The sequence below is a fragment of the Anomaloglossus baeobatrachus genome, chromosome 7 (genome assembly GCF_048569485.1).
Source record: "Anomaloglossus baeobatrachus isolate aAnoBae1 chromosome 7, aAnoBae1.hap1, whole genome shotgun sequence".
NCBI lineage: Eukaryota > Metazoa > Chordata > Amphibia > Anura > Aromobatidae > Anomaloglossus > Anomaloglossus baeobatrachus.
The window spans coordinates 51,980,704-51,997,597 of NC_134359.1; the positions used below are offsets into that span (position 1 = coordinate 51,980,704).

At 41.9% G+C, this 16,894-nt stretch overlaps 1 protein-coding gene across 2 annotated transcripts in view; it reads left to right on the top strand.

Annotated features, from left to right (window-relative positions):
- The window catches only part of XIRP2 (xin actin binding repeat containing 2), a 263,945-nt gene that overhangs the window by 207,866 nt on the left and 39,185 nt on the right, over positions 1-16,894 (top strand). For both annotated transcript variants that reach the window (XM_075317287.1, XM_075317289.1), the window contains exons 4-6: positions 2,646-2,738; positions 2,936-3,008; positions 15,382-15,500. In XM_075317287.1, the coding sequence (XP_075173402.1) occupies positions 2,646-2,738; positions 2,936-3,008; positions 15,382-15,500 (285 nt within the window). The remainder of the gene's footprint in view (positions 1-2,645; positions 2,739-2,935; positions 3,009-15,381; positions 15,501-16,894) is intronic.

Here is a 16,894-nt window from a genome sequence, read left to right on the forward strand (position 1 = left end):
TCGTTCCAGGTCTGTCGTGTTCCAGGTCTGTCTCGTTCCAGGTCTGTCTCGATCCAGGTCTGTCTCGATCCAGGTCTGTCTTATTCCCTGTCGTCTCTTTCCCCGTCTGTCTCTTTCCCCATCTGTCTCTTTCCCCGTCTGTCTCTTTCCCTGTCTGCCTCTTTCCCCGTCTGTCTCTTTCCCCGTCTGTCTCTTTCCGAGTCTGTCTCTTTCCGAGTCTGTCTCTTTCCGAGTCTGTCTCTTTCCCTGTCTGTCTCGTTCCAGGTCTGTCTCGATCCAGGTCTGTCTCGATCCAGGTCTGTCTCGATCCAGGTCTGTCTCAATCCAGGTCTGTCTTGTTCCCCGTCTGTCTCTTTCCACATCTGTCTCTTTCCCCGTCTGTCTCTTTCCCCGTCTGTCTCTTTCCCAGTCTGTCTCTGTCTCTTTCCCTGTCTTTTTCCTTGTCTCTGTCTCTTTTCCTGTTTTTGTCTCTTTCCCTGTCTCTGTCTCTTTCCCTGTCTGTCTCTTTTCCTGTCTGTGTCTGTCTACCTCTGTCTCTTTGACTGTCTGCTCTCTCTCTCTGTCTCTTTCCCTGTCTGTCTGACTCTTTCCCTGTCTCTTTCCCTGTCTGTCTGCCTCTGTCTGTCTCTTTGACTGTCTGTCTCTGTCAATCTGTCTCTTTCCCTGTCTGCCTCTTACTCTACCTGTGCTTATGTCTGTCTGTCTCCTTCTGTTTCTCTCTATCCGTCTTCCCACCGACATCTTATTACCTCACACATAAGCTTCTTATAGTAACAATTAATTGTGTTCCTATATCAACCAATCACATCTGCTATTATTAACTGATAGCTCACAGCTCCATTGACTTTAATGGAGGCAGGTTTTTTGGAGAGTAACTGTAAAGTGCAGGGTTAAATTTTCCCATCAAAATATAGTCTATGACGTTCCCTGAGTCACATGGGGTGTTTTTGCTAAATTTTGTGATTGTAAATGCGACGGTGCGGATTCCTTTAGCGGACATACATACATACACACACATATACACTCAGCTTTATATATTAGATTTTTGAGTAAAATGTAAATTGTTCTTTTATTCTATAAACTACTGACAATGTCTCCGAATTTCTAAGCAACAAATTTTGTATTTATTTTCTGAAAATGAGAAACGGTCAAAATAACAAAAAAATGCATTCCTTTCACACCTCAAATAATGCAAAGAAAACAAGTTCATATTCATTTAGAATCAATAATACTAATAATGTTATAACTGAGGAAGAGTTCAGAAATCAATATTTTGTGGAACAATCATGATGTTTAATCCCAGCTTTCATGCGTCTTGGCTGCTTTCCACCAGTCTTTCACACTGCTTTTGGGTGACCTTATGCCATTCCTGGTGCAAAAATGTAAGCAGTTCTTCTTTGTTTGATGGCTTGTGACTATCCATCTTCCTCTTGATTACATTCCAGAGGTTTTCAATGGGGTTCAGGTCTGGAGATTGGGTTGGCCATGACAGGGTTTTGATGTGGTGGTCCTTCATCCACACATTGATTGACCTAGCTGTGTGGCATGATGCATTGTTCTGCTGGAAAAAATTCTGGTGGCTGCTGTACTCACTAGCGATGTCGCTGGGGATCGCACCCGCTCCCGTCGTTTGTGCGTCATGGGCAAATTGCTGCCCGTGGCGAACAATATCGCTAGGACGCGTTAAACAGACTTACCTTCCTAGCAATGTCACTGTGGGCGGCGAACAACCTCTTTTTTAAGGGGGCAGTTCGTGCGGCGTCACAGCGACATCAATCAGTGGCCCACCAATAGAAGCGGAGGGGCGGGGAGCAGCCACATTCACGTCACTTCCACCTCGTTTCCGGAGGACGCAGGTACGCTGCTGTTCGTCATTCCTGGGGTGTCAAATGTAGTGATGTGTGCTGCCTCAGAAACGACGAACAACCTGCGTCCCAGAAGATCAACGACATTTTGAAAATGAACGAAGTGTCAATGATCAACGATGTGGTGAATATCTTGGATCGTTAGCAGTCGCTCGTGTCACACACAACGACGTCGCTAAAGAGGCCGGATGTGCGTCACGAATTCCGTGACCCCAGCAACATCTCGTTAGCGGTGTCATTGCATGTAAAGCGGGCTTTACTGTCTGACTTAATTGATGATGATTTCAGAGGGCTGGAGATGCAGCAGAAACACTCATTCCTGTGATAAAACAGGCAGGGAAATGTGTTACTTGAGCCCCTGCTGTAAACTCACGTATAATAAGTGACTTGTATTTCCTCCCTTGGCCAGGAGCTGTTGTATGTGCTGACCATGGACTGGAGCACCTCTATAAGGTCAGACACAGTCATTACACAGTACATATCAAGAGCACATTTATAGGAATGTCTCAGCACAGGAACAAATTTTTTTTAACATATCCAATTGTGGAATTATTACTTATGATTATTCCAAAATCTGTTCATTATGTACTTTGTCCATGAAACAACCCCTTTAATAGTACGGTTACATACAGTATATGTTTGAAAATAGAAGCGGCGTGCTTTATGAGTGTTTTATTTTTAACCTATGTACGGCATGTGCAAAAGAGATTTGGAAGTCTGTAAACCAAATGAATGTAATTACAGATGTAACTAACAGTTTTCAATGCTATAATTTTTTAGGAAACAAGAAGAAGCAATGAAGTCACATTCATGAGCAGCAGCCAAGCAGCTGAGCAACATGAAACTCAATTTTCAGCTTGTAACAGAGAACAGGTATATACAATTTTTCATTAGCACGTTGAGTATTTATGTTCCTCGGAAACCTTCGCTCACAAATAAAATTATTGCCGTTATTTCAAAAAATAATTTTTATCCTAAACTACACGGTGGTGTGTCCATTCATGTATAGATTTATGTTTTCAGGCGGGTGATAAAGCTAAATTTTAAATGCCATAATTTACTTTTCCCAGGTATCGGTTCATGAGCAAAGCACCCAAGAGACAAGCAAAGCGTCTAATTATAATCAAGAAGCTGATGGAGTAGGTAAGAATACTGCTTTAAATGTGTTTAGCGCTGCTACAAAATGGAAGTCATTGAAGTAGCAAATTAAAGTCTTGTGAATGTAACATGTAAGGTTACCGATGGAGAACAATTTTGGAGAGAAGGTGAAATATAAACATCCTATTTATAACTCCATCATTTCGGGGAATACAGGAGTTGAAATACTGTTCACTGCAAGGTTGCAATTAGAGATTCTCAAGTCCTAAAATTTTAGTTCCAGCAACTTCGATAAAATTCTCTTCGAATTGAAAGTGCCGCGACTTATGCTCTGAGGTCTCTCCAGACCCTATTATACTCACTTGTTCTATGCCTGCCCATACTCTCTGCTGCGGCTGCAGGTATTTGACTGTTGCAGAGTTTTCAGTGTATTCATGGGATTCAAAATCCATTCATAAAAATATGCTGAGAAAAGCTGCAGCTGTGACTTTTTCTGTAGGAGTTTGCATTTTCCCCTCTATGATGCTGCCAGGTTTTGATTGGCCAGCATTGTAGAAGAGAAAAAGCAAACATCCTCAGAAGTGTTCTGTGGTATATGCCAAGTTGGTTATATGGAAAATTTGCATTTTTATCATTGTGGGTAATATACTTGGAATAGAGGGGGACAGAAATAAAAAGAAAACTCTTCCATAATGAGTGGAGCAGTAGATGTGCTCAGTTTATATATTTAAAAAAGTGAAAGTCCACTTTAAAGAGAAGCAACCTGCAGGATTTTCATATATAAAGTAAAGCCAGTGCTATGCTGGCCCTAGGATGCTGAAAGTAAGCATAGCTTTTGTTCAGAGATTGGATGTTTTATTTCAGAAATATGTGCAAGTAAAGTTTCAGCAATGCACTGCTATTTGATTGACAGGTGCAACAGGAAGTGAATATGTGGTTGGGTCTTGCCACCTATTCCTGTCCCTGTCTGTCTGCCTGTGTTGGAATTAACATCTATGACAGCAATCGGGGGAGGAAGGCCAGGCAGGCAGACAGGGGTAGGAATAAATAGCAAGACCCAACCCACATATTCACTTCCTGTTGCACCTGTCAATCAAATAGCAGTGCATTAATGGAACTTTACTTGCACATATTTCTGAAATAAAACATCCAATCTCTAAACAAAAGGCATGCTTATATTCAGCATACTAGCGACACTATAGCACTGGCTTTACTTTATATATGAAAATCCTGCTGGTTCGTTCCCTTTAACCCCTTAACGACCCATGATGTGCTGGGTACGTCATGGATCGTGTGAAGTTAATCCCCGCCCCCTGCCGTGCGATCCGCGCACATATCAGCTGTTTTCAACAGCTGATATGTGTGCCTGCTAGTCGCGGGTGGAATCGCTTCCACCTGCGGCCATTAACCCCTTACATCTCGCTGACAAAATCTGGCTGCGAGATGTGTTATGATCCGGAACCATGAAAGACCACCATAAATCATTGGTAAAAGGTGACAAGAGCATTGGCAACTAATCTGGCCGCCATCCCCTTACTAACCATCAACACTAGAAGTAGCCGAGGGGTGAACTAACATCCTGTGCACCGCGAACCCAGCCGGAGAACTAGCTATCCTAAAGGAAGGAAAGATGAATAACTCTCTGCCTCAGAAAATAGATAAAGAATAGCAAGCCCCCCACATTCAAAGACTGCGGTGATATAGGAAAACACAATACACAGATAGATGATATGATTAGCAAAAGGTGAGGCCCTACTGACTAAATAGGACAGGATAGGAAAGAGACTGATGGTGTCCAGAGAAAAACCCTACAAAATTCCAAAACCTTGATAGTAAAAAAAGCCCTCAGATTACTAGATCTGAACTCTGTCCTATACCAGGCGCTCTTGTCATACCAATGAACAGAAAGCAGGAACCATTACAAATTCAATAAGCAACAAACACATGGACTTATAGAAGCAATACTCCAAACATAGCTGCAGGGAGTTTCCCAGCTAAGCAACTGAGAGGGAAGATCCCTGCATGCAAATAAACTGAAAACAACCACAGCAAATGACAAACTCAGATAAGAGCAAAAAGAACCAACCAACAAATAAAGAGCCAAGCACTTATCTGGGGTAGATGTGGTCTGGAGCAGGATGAAGCAGGCTGGTGAACAAAGAACAACTGACATCCGGCATAGCCTGCTAGCAGACCAGGGTTTAAATAGGCAGAAAGTTAGCAATGGAAACACCCATTGCCCAACACACCTGGTCTCTGTCCAAACCATTCCTGGCCACAAGAGGGAGCCTCACAGCAGCAAAAGCATAACTGACATTCACAACAGAGATGTATATGCGCACCGCCATGACAGTCACTTACTCCGCCCCCATCGGAAGTCACGTGACATGATCACGTGACTTTCGGTGGTTGCCATGGTAGCACAGGGTCATGTGATGACGACTGTAGCTAACATGAGTCCCTTCCTCTCAATGCCGAATACAGCCGGCATTGAAAGTAAAGCACCAAATCTGCAGTTCTCAGCTCTGTAGCTGTGATCTGCAGATAGGGCAGAGCGATCAGATTGCTGATCGCTATAGCCCCCTTTTAAAAAAAAGTTTTAAAAAATAAAAAAAATAAAAAAACCTAAAAGTTCAAATCACCCCCCTTTCGCCACATTGAAAATTAAAGGGTTAAAAAAATAAAAAATATAAACATATTTGATATTGCCACGTTCAGAAATGCCCGATCTATCAAAATATAAAATCAATTAATCTGATCAGTAAACGGCGTAGCGGCAAAAAAATTGCAAATGCCAAAATTACGTTTTTTGGTCGCCGCAAATTTTGCGCAAACTGAAATAACAGGTGATCAAAACGTAGCATCTGCGCAAAAATGGTACCGTTAAAAATGTCAGGTCGAGACGCAAAAAATAAGACATCACTGAGCCATAGATCCAAAAAAAATGAGAACGCTACGGGTTTTGGAATATGGCGCTAAACGTGTGCCACTTTTTTTGGACAAGTTTGTGAATTTTTTTTAACCCCTTAAATACAAGTAAACCTATTCATGTTTGGTGTCTACAAACTCGCACCGACCTGGGGTATCACATAGATACATCAGTTTTACTATATAGTGAATACGGTGAATAAAATATCCCAAAAACTATTGTACGATCACACATTTTTTGCAATTTTTCTGCACTTGGAATTTTTTTGCTGTTTTGTTTTTTTTTTTACTGCCCCATTCTATGTCCTGTTGTGTATAAATATGTGACTCTTCAGATTTTGTGTTATACCATGCCTGATGAAGAGACCTGAGTAGTCTCGAAAGCTTGCAATTATTACCATCTTTTCAGTTAGCCATTAAAAGGTATCAACAACTGAGGACTCTCTGTTCTTTTAAACAAACTTTTTTATCTCTACTGGCTAACACGGTACAAAGATATATTTTCTTGTGGAAAAAAGAAACAACTTTGCAATTTACCTCTTATTAAAAATCTTCTCTATTCTCTAGAACAGAAGGATATTTAATGGTATAATTTACAGCTCGTTGTCTGGATTACTAACCATGGCCACCTGTGCAGTTTATCGAAAGTAGACAGTTTCTGAAGCAAGGAGCGCAGTGTTTACAAGCTCTTTGCTATAGAGTATGCAAGAACTGCTCCGAGTCACTGGACCCAGCAAGATTCAGTATCCTTGTACTCAACCAATGCTGCAAAGACAAAACTCCTCTACTTGCAACATTGGAGATGGAGAGAACATTATTCAGGCCAGGGACAGGCAGAAAGCTGGGAGGCAGGAAAGTGGTGTGCTCCTGAATATAGGACATTGAAAATCCATTTAAAGGAATATTTCCCTATATCATACCCCCAAACCATGATTCCTATCATAATAAGATAATTTTTATATTCGCACCTACTATCATTCTCAAATAGTCTGCTCTACATGATCCCACTACTGAAACCTTTAGGAGTCCGCTCTATTGAATAAGAGCTTTAAATATTCTCTATAATAGAGAAATTAAATATCTAATGTAGATGTGAACAGAGCCTTGCAATGCTGTAACTTTGGTAATTTCCCTAGGATGGACTTTTAACAGAGTTGTCCACTACTTTTACATTGATGGCCTATCCTTGGGATAGGTCATCGATGTCTGATTTACCGGAGTCTGACACCGGGCACCTCCGCTGATCAGCTGTTTTCAGGGCTGGCGGTGGCAGTAGGTGGCCAGAAATGTCCCGTTCCGGAGCTGCCTCGTCAACTGATAGTGGCCACAGCCAGGTACTACACATCCGCCTCTCATTCAAATCAATAACAGGCGGATGTGCAGTACTCAGGCTAGGCCACTATAAAACAGGGTAGCTCCGGAACTGAGCATTTCTGGCCACATACTGCCGTCACCAACCCCAAAACCAGGTGACCAGCAGCGGTGCCCGGTGTTGGACTCTGGCCGGTCAGACTTTGTTGACCTATCCTAAGGATAGGACTTCAATGTAAAGTAGTAGACAACCTCTTTAAAAGTCCATCCTAGGGATTTTACCAAACTAACAGCATTCCAAAGCTCTGTTCACATCGGCATTAGATATTTAATTTCCCTATTCTATTCCTTATTAAGCTCTTTTGATATGTCTGTTTTAATAAATACCTTATAAAATAACTATTAAAGGGAATCTGTCACCAGGTTTTTGCTAACTCACGTGAGAGCACCATGATGTAGGCAAAGACACCCTCAAGCTAACAATGCATCACTTACGTTACTGGATGCAGCGGTTCTGACACAATTAGATTTTTTACATTTAGCAATGCAGCAGAGCTGAGAAAGCTGCCCCCGCCCATACCAGACTCTATATGTACAATGTCTATATACAGTAAGCTGCTGATCAGAAAAGGTTGTGTTACATTGCCAGGCATGAGGCAATGTAGAAAAAACACCAAAAACCTAAGCTGAGAGAATGTTCAATAAACATGCAACATTAAGCATGTGAATTGCAGCCTTAAGACTAGAAAAAAACCAAAGAGAAAAATTGTATGAAAAATACCCTGACGATAAATAAATAAATTGCAAGTGCTTAATAACAGGGTACTTAGTGTATACATTTTTGCAAAAAGGTAAAAAGCTGTCTCACCTCGTCACGGTGTACCCATCTGAGACAGTCCATAACCTACTGAAGTTAAAAACATTATCAATACCTGACTTATGTCATGTCAAAACTCCAATATGAATGGTGGCAAGTGGTCAGCTGTGTCCCAGTAGTCAGAGCAATGATAAGGTCCTGGTGCTTAAACAATCATTGCAAGTAAACAATAGCAAGCAGCTTGATAAGAGACACATCTATGAATTCTCTGTTTTTACCCCTACAGCATGTGGTTTTCAGATTGCATAGCAAAAACCCGCTGAGAGATTCCCTTGAAGAAAGATGTGCCATTTCTCTGTCACTCTTCCTGGAAGTGTATGAATAAAGGAATTGATAGCAGAGTCAAAATGTACAGAATTAAATACAGCGGTGACCTACTTTTTTTTTTAACTTTTGATAGAATCGTTCATAAATATAAAGACTATATATATCCTAATATAGACATCTAGAGAGAAATAGTTATCTCACTACAAACTCTATCCAGGACTTCTGCCAAGAGGTAACCACTAGGGAATATTATTATGAAAGCAGAAGTGCAGAACAATAAATGTCATTAGACATTTGGGACACATAGTACAATTACAACTAATTGCTACCAGAACATTTAATACATAAATGTCAAAATCTTAAAGTTCAGAAGCATTGATATATCATAGGAAAGGACTGGAGACTCAAAGGGAGGCACATACATTACACGCGTTATAGATCGGTTGCAAAAATTTGTGTCATTATCCCATTTATCTAAAAGGAGGTTGTGGAATCTATCTATTGCAAATGCTGCGGAAATAACTACATTCAGAAATACAGGATAGATTTTTTACAACAAATCAACTACATGTGAAAATTTCCTAAAAGCAGGCAGTACAATAACCAGTGGCGTAACTAGAGTCCGAAGGGCACTGGTGCAAAATTTGGACCTGGGCCTCCCCTCCCTCCCTGCAAGTTGGACAGATATATGGGCCCTTGTAGTGTTCTAAATTCTATATTGACATAAGTGTTCCCCCTCCCCATTAATTATGTAGTAATGTCCCCCATTCTGTACTAATGTCCCCTTACCCTAGTTGGTAAATATGTCCCCATCCTGGTACATAGGTCCTTCATCCTGGTATATATGTCCCCAAATTGGTAAATATGTCCCACATCCTGGTAAATTTGTCCACCATCCTGGTATATATGTCCCCCTCATTGGTAAATATGTCCCACATCCTGGTAAATATTTCCCGCATCCTGGTAAATATGTCCTCCATCGTGGTATATATTTCCTCATCCTGAGTCCCTTCATGGTAAATATGTCTCCCATCCTAGGACCTTTCCTGGTATACATGTCCCCATTCCTGGAATACATGTTCCCATTCCTGGTATCTATGCCCCCATCGTGAGTCCCTCCATGGTAAATATGTCCCCCATCCTGGTATATATGTCCCCCATCCTTGGCCCTTTCCTGGTAAATATGCCCCCATCCTGGTATATATGTCCCCCTTTCTGATATACATGTCCCTCATCCTGGTATACACAGTATGTTCCCATTCTGAGTCATTTCATGGTATTGTGTCCCCAATCCTGGTATATATGTCCCCCATCCTGGCCCTCTTCCTAATTAATATGTCCCCATTCTGGTATATATGTATCTCATACAGAGCCCCTAAGTGCGAGAAGAGCAGAATCCCCCCTCAAGTATCTCCACTTTGAAAATAACACTCATCTGTGAATTCATTCACAGGTGTAATGACTTTTTGGATTCCAGGGGTGTTTTCCAAAAACAAACAGCACTATATGTATATTGCTGAGTGATAATTGCATATCTGCCATTATACTGCTCATACTGTGTGGTGTCCCCAGATTGTGCCCAGCTCCTGCTTCTGGAGAAATGCACCTGGTAAATTAAGCATTTTCTCCTTACTACAGAAATGTGAAACATGTGGATGCTGAAGGTGGTTTAGGCATATTGTGGGGCTCAGCAGGGAGTGGGGCATTTGGATTAGGCACACAGATTTTGCTGGATTTCTTTTTGTTGGAAGGCATGGTGCTTTTTCAGAGCCTTTGTGTTATATCAGTAACATAGAAGCCCCCTATTTTTCCATTGACAGATGATGGGCCTGATTGTAGTCTTTTTTTTTTTGTGGAATGAGTTGAAGCTTTTATTTGGAACTTTTTACATGACATTTTGGATCACATTTATCCTGCGCTCTACAGTAAGCACTTACTTTGGGGTTTACACTTATATCTCAGAATTACGTGATTCAAGTGACACCCACAAAGGATCCATGCACTATATTAAGTTAGGAGAGTAAGGCGGGCTTTGCACACTGCGACATTGCAGGTGCGATGTCGGTGGGGTCAAATTGAAAGTGACGCACATCCGGCATCGCATGCGACATCGCAGTGTGTAAAGCCTGGATGATACGATTAACGAGCGCAAAAGCGTCGTAATCGTATCATCGGTACAGCGTTGGCGTAATTCATAATTACGCCGACGAGATGGTCCGATGTTGTTCCTCGCTCCTGTGGCAGCACACATCGCTGTGTGTGAAGCCGCAGGAGCGAGGAACATCTCCTACCGGCGTCACTGCGGCTTCCGTAGGATATGCGGAAGGAAGGAGGTGGGCAGGATGTTTACATCCTGCTCATCTCCGCCCCTCCGCTCCGATTGGCCGCCTGCCGTGTGACGTCGCAGTGACGCCGCACGACCCGCCCCCTTAACAAGGAGGCGGGTCGCCGGCCACAGGGACGTCGCACGGCAGGTGAGTGTGTGTGTGAAGCTGGCGTAGCGATAACTTTCGCTACGCCAGCTATCACCACATATCGCTGCTGCGACGGGGGCGGGCACTATCGCACTCGGCATCGCAGCATCGGCCTGTGATGTCGTAGTGTGCAAAGCCCGCCTTACACTAGACTCGGTCTGGCATCTGGTCAGCAGCTTCCATCTTTTCAGAAGTGCAAAAAACTGTGGCCGACCACTCTTTGATGAATGCCTAAAAAGCCAGACACTGCTTGATTATAGACCAGAGAGAGTCCATAGTGTTTCCATCTGCCTTATTACAGTGAATGTTCTGTCGGAGGTCCCATCACAATCATGTATTTAAGAGATTTAAATGGAAGTACCGATGTAAGCGCTCAGCATAGAGCGCAGGAGAAATGTGAGTCGAGCCTTACTGTGATCTTTGGGAGGCAGAATAAACAAATCAACAGCAGGTCAAGAATTTTTTTTTATTTTTTTTATGCCATTCATAGTGCGCTATGAATGATTGTATGGTTTTATTGTTTGGAGAGGTGATATTACAGCAATACCAGGTTTATATGGAATTTTTATGTCTGACTACTATCACACTAAAGAAATACTTTAACCTCTTCACGACTGAGGATGTACCGGTACGTCCTAACACATGAAGGGGTGATCACCGCCGGCTGCTGCGGTGCGCCGGCGGCAATTCCTGCACATGTCTGCTGATTTGAACAGCAGACATATGCGCCTGCTAACCCCTTAAATCGTGCTGTCAAAATGTGACCGCATGATTTAAATTGCTGCAGCGGGAAACGCGTTTTTCCCCGCTGCCATCGCAGGCCCCATAACTCGATCATAGGGAGCCGAGGGTTCCCATGGTAGCGACAAGTCATCTAATGACTCCTGTTGCTATCATGACATATTTCCTGTTACAGCCGGCAGAGCAGCAGCTGTAACAGGAGAGCAACATTTCTGCTAATCAGAGCTGTGCATCTCTGTTCAACAGAAATGAATCATAGATCAGACTGCTGATCCTTAGAGTCCCCTGGGGGGACTAGTAAAATAAAATAAAAAAGTAAAATAAGAGTTTTAAAAAATTAAAAAAAAAACCCAACAAACTAAGTTCAAATCACCCCCTCATTCACCCCATGGAAAATTAAACGGTAAAAAAAAAAATATATATATATATATATATATATATACACACACACACACACACATATTTGGTATTGTCGAGTTCAGAAATGCCCAATCTATAAAAATATAAAATCAAATAATCTGATTGGTAAACAGTATAGCGGCAAAAAATATCCAAATGCCAAAATTACGTTTTTTGGTCGTCGTAAAATTTGTGCAAAATGCAATAACAGGCGATCAAAAGGTAGGATCTGTGCAAAAATGATGTCATTAAAAACATCAGCTTGAGACAAAAATATAACTTATCACTGAGCCCAATATTACAAAAAATGACAATGCAAAAAGTGTGCTACATTTTTGGGACAAACTTCTGATTTTTTTTAACCCCTTAGATAAAATTAAACCTACACAAGTTTGGCATCTATGTACTTGTACCGACCTGTGGCATCATAGCAACACATCACTTTTACCAAATAGGTAACCCAGTGAATAAAAAAAAAAAACCCAAAACAATAATGCAAACACTTTTTTTTTTGCAATTTTTCCGCAATTGAATTTTTTTTGCCGTTTTCCAGTACACTAAATAGTAAAACTTATGGTTACAACTTGTCCCACAAAAAACAAGCCCTCATATGCCAAGATTGACAGAAAAATAAAAAGTTTCGTCTCTTGGAAGAAGGGGAGAAAAACAAAAACGAAAAACAGAAAATCTCCCTGGGTGAAGGGGTTAACCATAGCTCCCAACGATTCCAGATTCAGCAGGAAGGTCTTGATTTGAGGGCTCAATCCCGCTGTTCACTGCTCTTGTCTTGACTCCTCCTCTCAGTGCCGTGGATAAATTAAATTCTCCTCTGCTCTGGAGAGACTAAAACTGATGAGTAATGATGGGCAAACCCGGACTGTAAAATTCGGGATCTGTACCGGATACCTAGTACCTGAGCACTGACCCCAAACATGGCATTCTCAGGGAACTCAGTGTAACTATCTGGTCACCTGGATAATTAAAAAAAAAAAAGAAAAAAGAAAGAAAAATAGGGACTAAAGATGGAGTGTTATACTTACTGAGTCTCCCATGCAGCTGTAACACTACTTCCAGGGCCGCTCATTACCCTCATACATATTCACTGCTTCCCCCGCCCAACAGCAGGCCCGGCATCTGATTGGTTGCAGTCAGATCATGCCCCCACCCTGTGTGACAGTGTGTCTGACTGCTTAGAATCACACGCGCTGCCTGCATCTCTATAGTGGTGTAAAGATAAATAAATCATTTTAAAAATTGGTTGTAGGATCCCTTGATATTGTGACACCTAACACAGTTAAAGAATATGGCTACAGGCTGCAGCCCCCAGCTGTGTGCTTATCTTGGCTGTCTATCAAAAGGGACCCCATGCGGCTTTTTTAAAATTTATTTATAGAAATAATTTAAAAAAAAACGGCATGCAGTTCCGCCTAATCTTGATACCCAGCCACGATAAAGCCAAAAATATGTGTAATTTTTGTTTATTTTTATTATTACATAAATATATGTATTTATTGGTATAATGTTTTTTACATTTTTTGTTATTTATTTTGGGATTTTTAAAAAATATTTTTACATTTTTTTTACTTTTTTTTTTACTTAGTCCGCTTATAGGACATTAAAATGTCTTAGTCTGATAGATGGTGTAATGTATTGCCAAGCGCAAACATGGCGAAGAATTACATCTATCAGTGGGACGCTGACAGAACGCCTGTAGGCCCTGTCACACACACACAGATAAATCTGCGGCAGATCTGTGGTTGTAGTGAAATTGTGGACAATCAGGGCCAGGTTTGTGGCTGTGTACAAATGGAACAATATGTCCATGATTTCACTGCAACCACAGATCTGCCAAAGATTTATCTCTGTGTGTGATGGGGCCTTTAGACCATGCAGTTGGTAAGGTCTACCAGGCCACTGTTAGCTAAGTAAACCTGAGGTCGTCAATTGACTCAGATTGCCATGGCAATCATCAAGACTTCATGATCACTTCGCAGGGGTCCCGATTGGGTGGGAGCAGGAGCGCACTCCCTCTCCCAGTTTCCTAAATGATGTAATCGCTATTGATTGATTGCGACATTTAGGTGATTAAACAGCCAGTGTCAGTGCAGGCACAAGCCATATTGCTTAAGCTAAGTTATCGGCAGCTCCTGTGCCTGCACGATCACCAGGACGTACCTTACGTTCATTTTCAGAAACGCACTGCAAAATAGGATATAGCGGTACGTCCAATGTTGGCAAGGGGTTAAAGCACTTTGCAATTTTAATCATCTGTGAACTTGAGACAACTCCTTTAAAGACTGAAATGATAATATCCTTGAAAAGCTGCAACTCACATCACACCACATCACATCCATCCCTGGATGGCCACATGTAGAATAAACAGCTCCAGTTGGAGTATCACCTCAAGGAATCATGTTTTATTTTGTTTTGGGTTTTTTTTCAAAGCTGGCTATATCATGCCATACATCTTGTGAAAATGGTTTGTAATAGCCAAGAGAAAATGAAAGGATGGGCACATATTTTGGTACAATGTTATGCTCACCGGGCAAGCAGGGATTTTAGTAAACCAACTGGGACGCAACACCCAAAAACCCAGAGGGGTTTGACTATGGACTTAAGCCTGGTTTCTTCCAGAGCCCTAATGGTGGAGGTGTTACACTGCAGGGATTGGTCCGGGATTGGTCCGGGAGACTGGTGTTGTTGGCTGGCCCCAGGCGTACGAGAGTAACAGTCACTGGCAGTAAAGGAAAACAGCAGCAGGTATCGAGGCTCCATCCGAGATGGATGGATGGTAGCAGGTGGTGACGATACTTAGTGGTAGCAGTTATCGTGGAAGACGGCCGAGGTGGCGGCTCGCAGCAGCAGGTAGATTTAATGGCAGCAGCACTCTGTAATACAGACAGGAATAAGCAACAGAACTAGCCCAACTTAAATAGCAGCAGAAGCACAGTGCTAGTGAACCTGACTACAACAATCAGTCTAAGTATAACTCATTGCCCAGGCAGCCTCTCAAAGGCCAGAGTAGCCTTTAATACCTATGGCCACCCAGCTGACCTGTAAGGTACATCCGGGTTAGGAGGATGTTGGCCCTTTAAGAAAGGAACATGTCCTTCTAGGAGTACAGTTGCTCCGTAGAGCTGCAGCATGGGACGGAGAAGGGACCACAGCAGCAGAACACCTAGACAAGTGAGGGAACCAACAACCATGCTGGGGGAGAGGAGCAGAAGAATGCAAGGTCACCGGCATGGATGTTACATACAACCCTAAACCATTCATTTAGTGAAAACTAGAGACTAGGGACAACGGTGATAAAGGTGATGGCGTTAACCCTTTGGCTCACACTTGTGATGACATAGCAAAATTAAAAAAATAATAATATATTGGTATTTGTATTTTATTTTGAATTTTATGTTTTAATCAGGTTATATGGAAATTCCTAAAATTTCTGCACAAGTCCTCAAGGAACAGTATGAAAAATCTCTCAAAGAAAAAAGCACAAGTGTTGGTGGAGGCGCCGTCTCACAAGGAAAACAGATGAAGGTAATGTTCATGACTCTCACAAGCTGATAAAATAGGAATGTGATATAAAATTAAAGTGTTAGAAATGATCATTTTTGTCTGTATGAATGAGCTTTATCTACTTTATTATCTACTTTTCAATCGAAGAGGTTGTCTTCTTTTAGAAAACTTTCTATAAGCTGCGGAAGTTATAAGCTGCCACTAATAACCATATAGACAACTCAAACTGCTGAGCTCACTGACTGGCTGCAGCTCTGTCAGCGCTGCAGACAAACAACAGAGACCAGATTGGGGGTGTAAACCCTGGAAAGTTAGACCTCAGACACATGGCATCAAAATCGGACCGAGTGGAATGCGATAAAACATCGCATTCCACTCGGACCAATATTAACCTGTGTGTCGGCAACCATGAGCAATTATTTTCTTGGTCCCAATCAGACCGAGAAAACAATCGCAACATGCTGCAATTGTAATGCGCGACTCTTTCTCTCGCACCCATTCAAGTCTATAGGGCGAGAGAATGATTGCACTGCACTCGCGGTACACCGGTGTACCGCAAGTGCAGGGCGAGAATGGAAATAGCCAACTACGGAGGAGAGAGGGAGATAAATCCTTTCCTCCCCTCCACAGCGCTGGCCCGCCCTTCCTCAGTGCCGACCCGTCCCCTGCAGCTGAGGTCTGATCGCATGATCAGACCTCAGTTGCAGTGACACTCGCATGACACTCTATTCCTGCTGTGCTGCCAGCGTGAGCCGAGTGTCATGCGAGGATTGCATTAGTCCCCCATGTGGCCCCGGCCTTAAAGTAATACTCTGTTTATGGTTTTTAACTACAGCAGCTTATTACAGAAAGTTTGAAACAATCGGACAATCTCTTTGATTCTTTTTTAGCCTATCTGTATTTCTAAAAATGTAGCAGAGCTGATTTGAATACTTGACTGTTTTATTTGCAAATTTGCTTAATCTTTTGGTTACTTGACTTTGATTTGAGGGTTCACAAGTTCATATATTCTAGAAATTCAATATATAAAAATGCTTATTGGGCCGCGTTCAGATATAGAAAATTTACTCTGGATTTTGAGTACAAATTTTGCACCAGAAATATCTGAATCACTGGAAAGTACAATACTTTGTGTGTTTTAAAAAAAATTCACATTCCCACATTGTGAAAAAAACACTGCACAGGTTTTAGGGAATGGCAAAGGATTTTATCACCGCATGACTGGCATGTCATTTCATGGCTCTTTTATAGAGCTTTTACTTGCATTGCAAACTCTAAAGATACAAAGGGTAAAACAATGGAGGAATCTGCATATAACAAAAAACATTTTTACTTTAGATTCATGACAAAATTTGCAGCACAACATTTCTGCTACATTTGACCACCGCCTAAAAGGCATCAAATTTGTTGCAAAT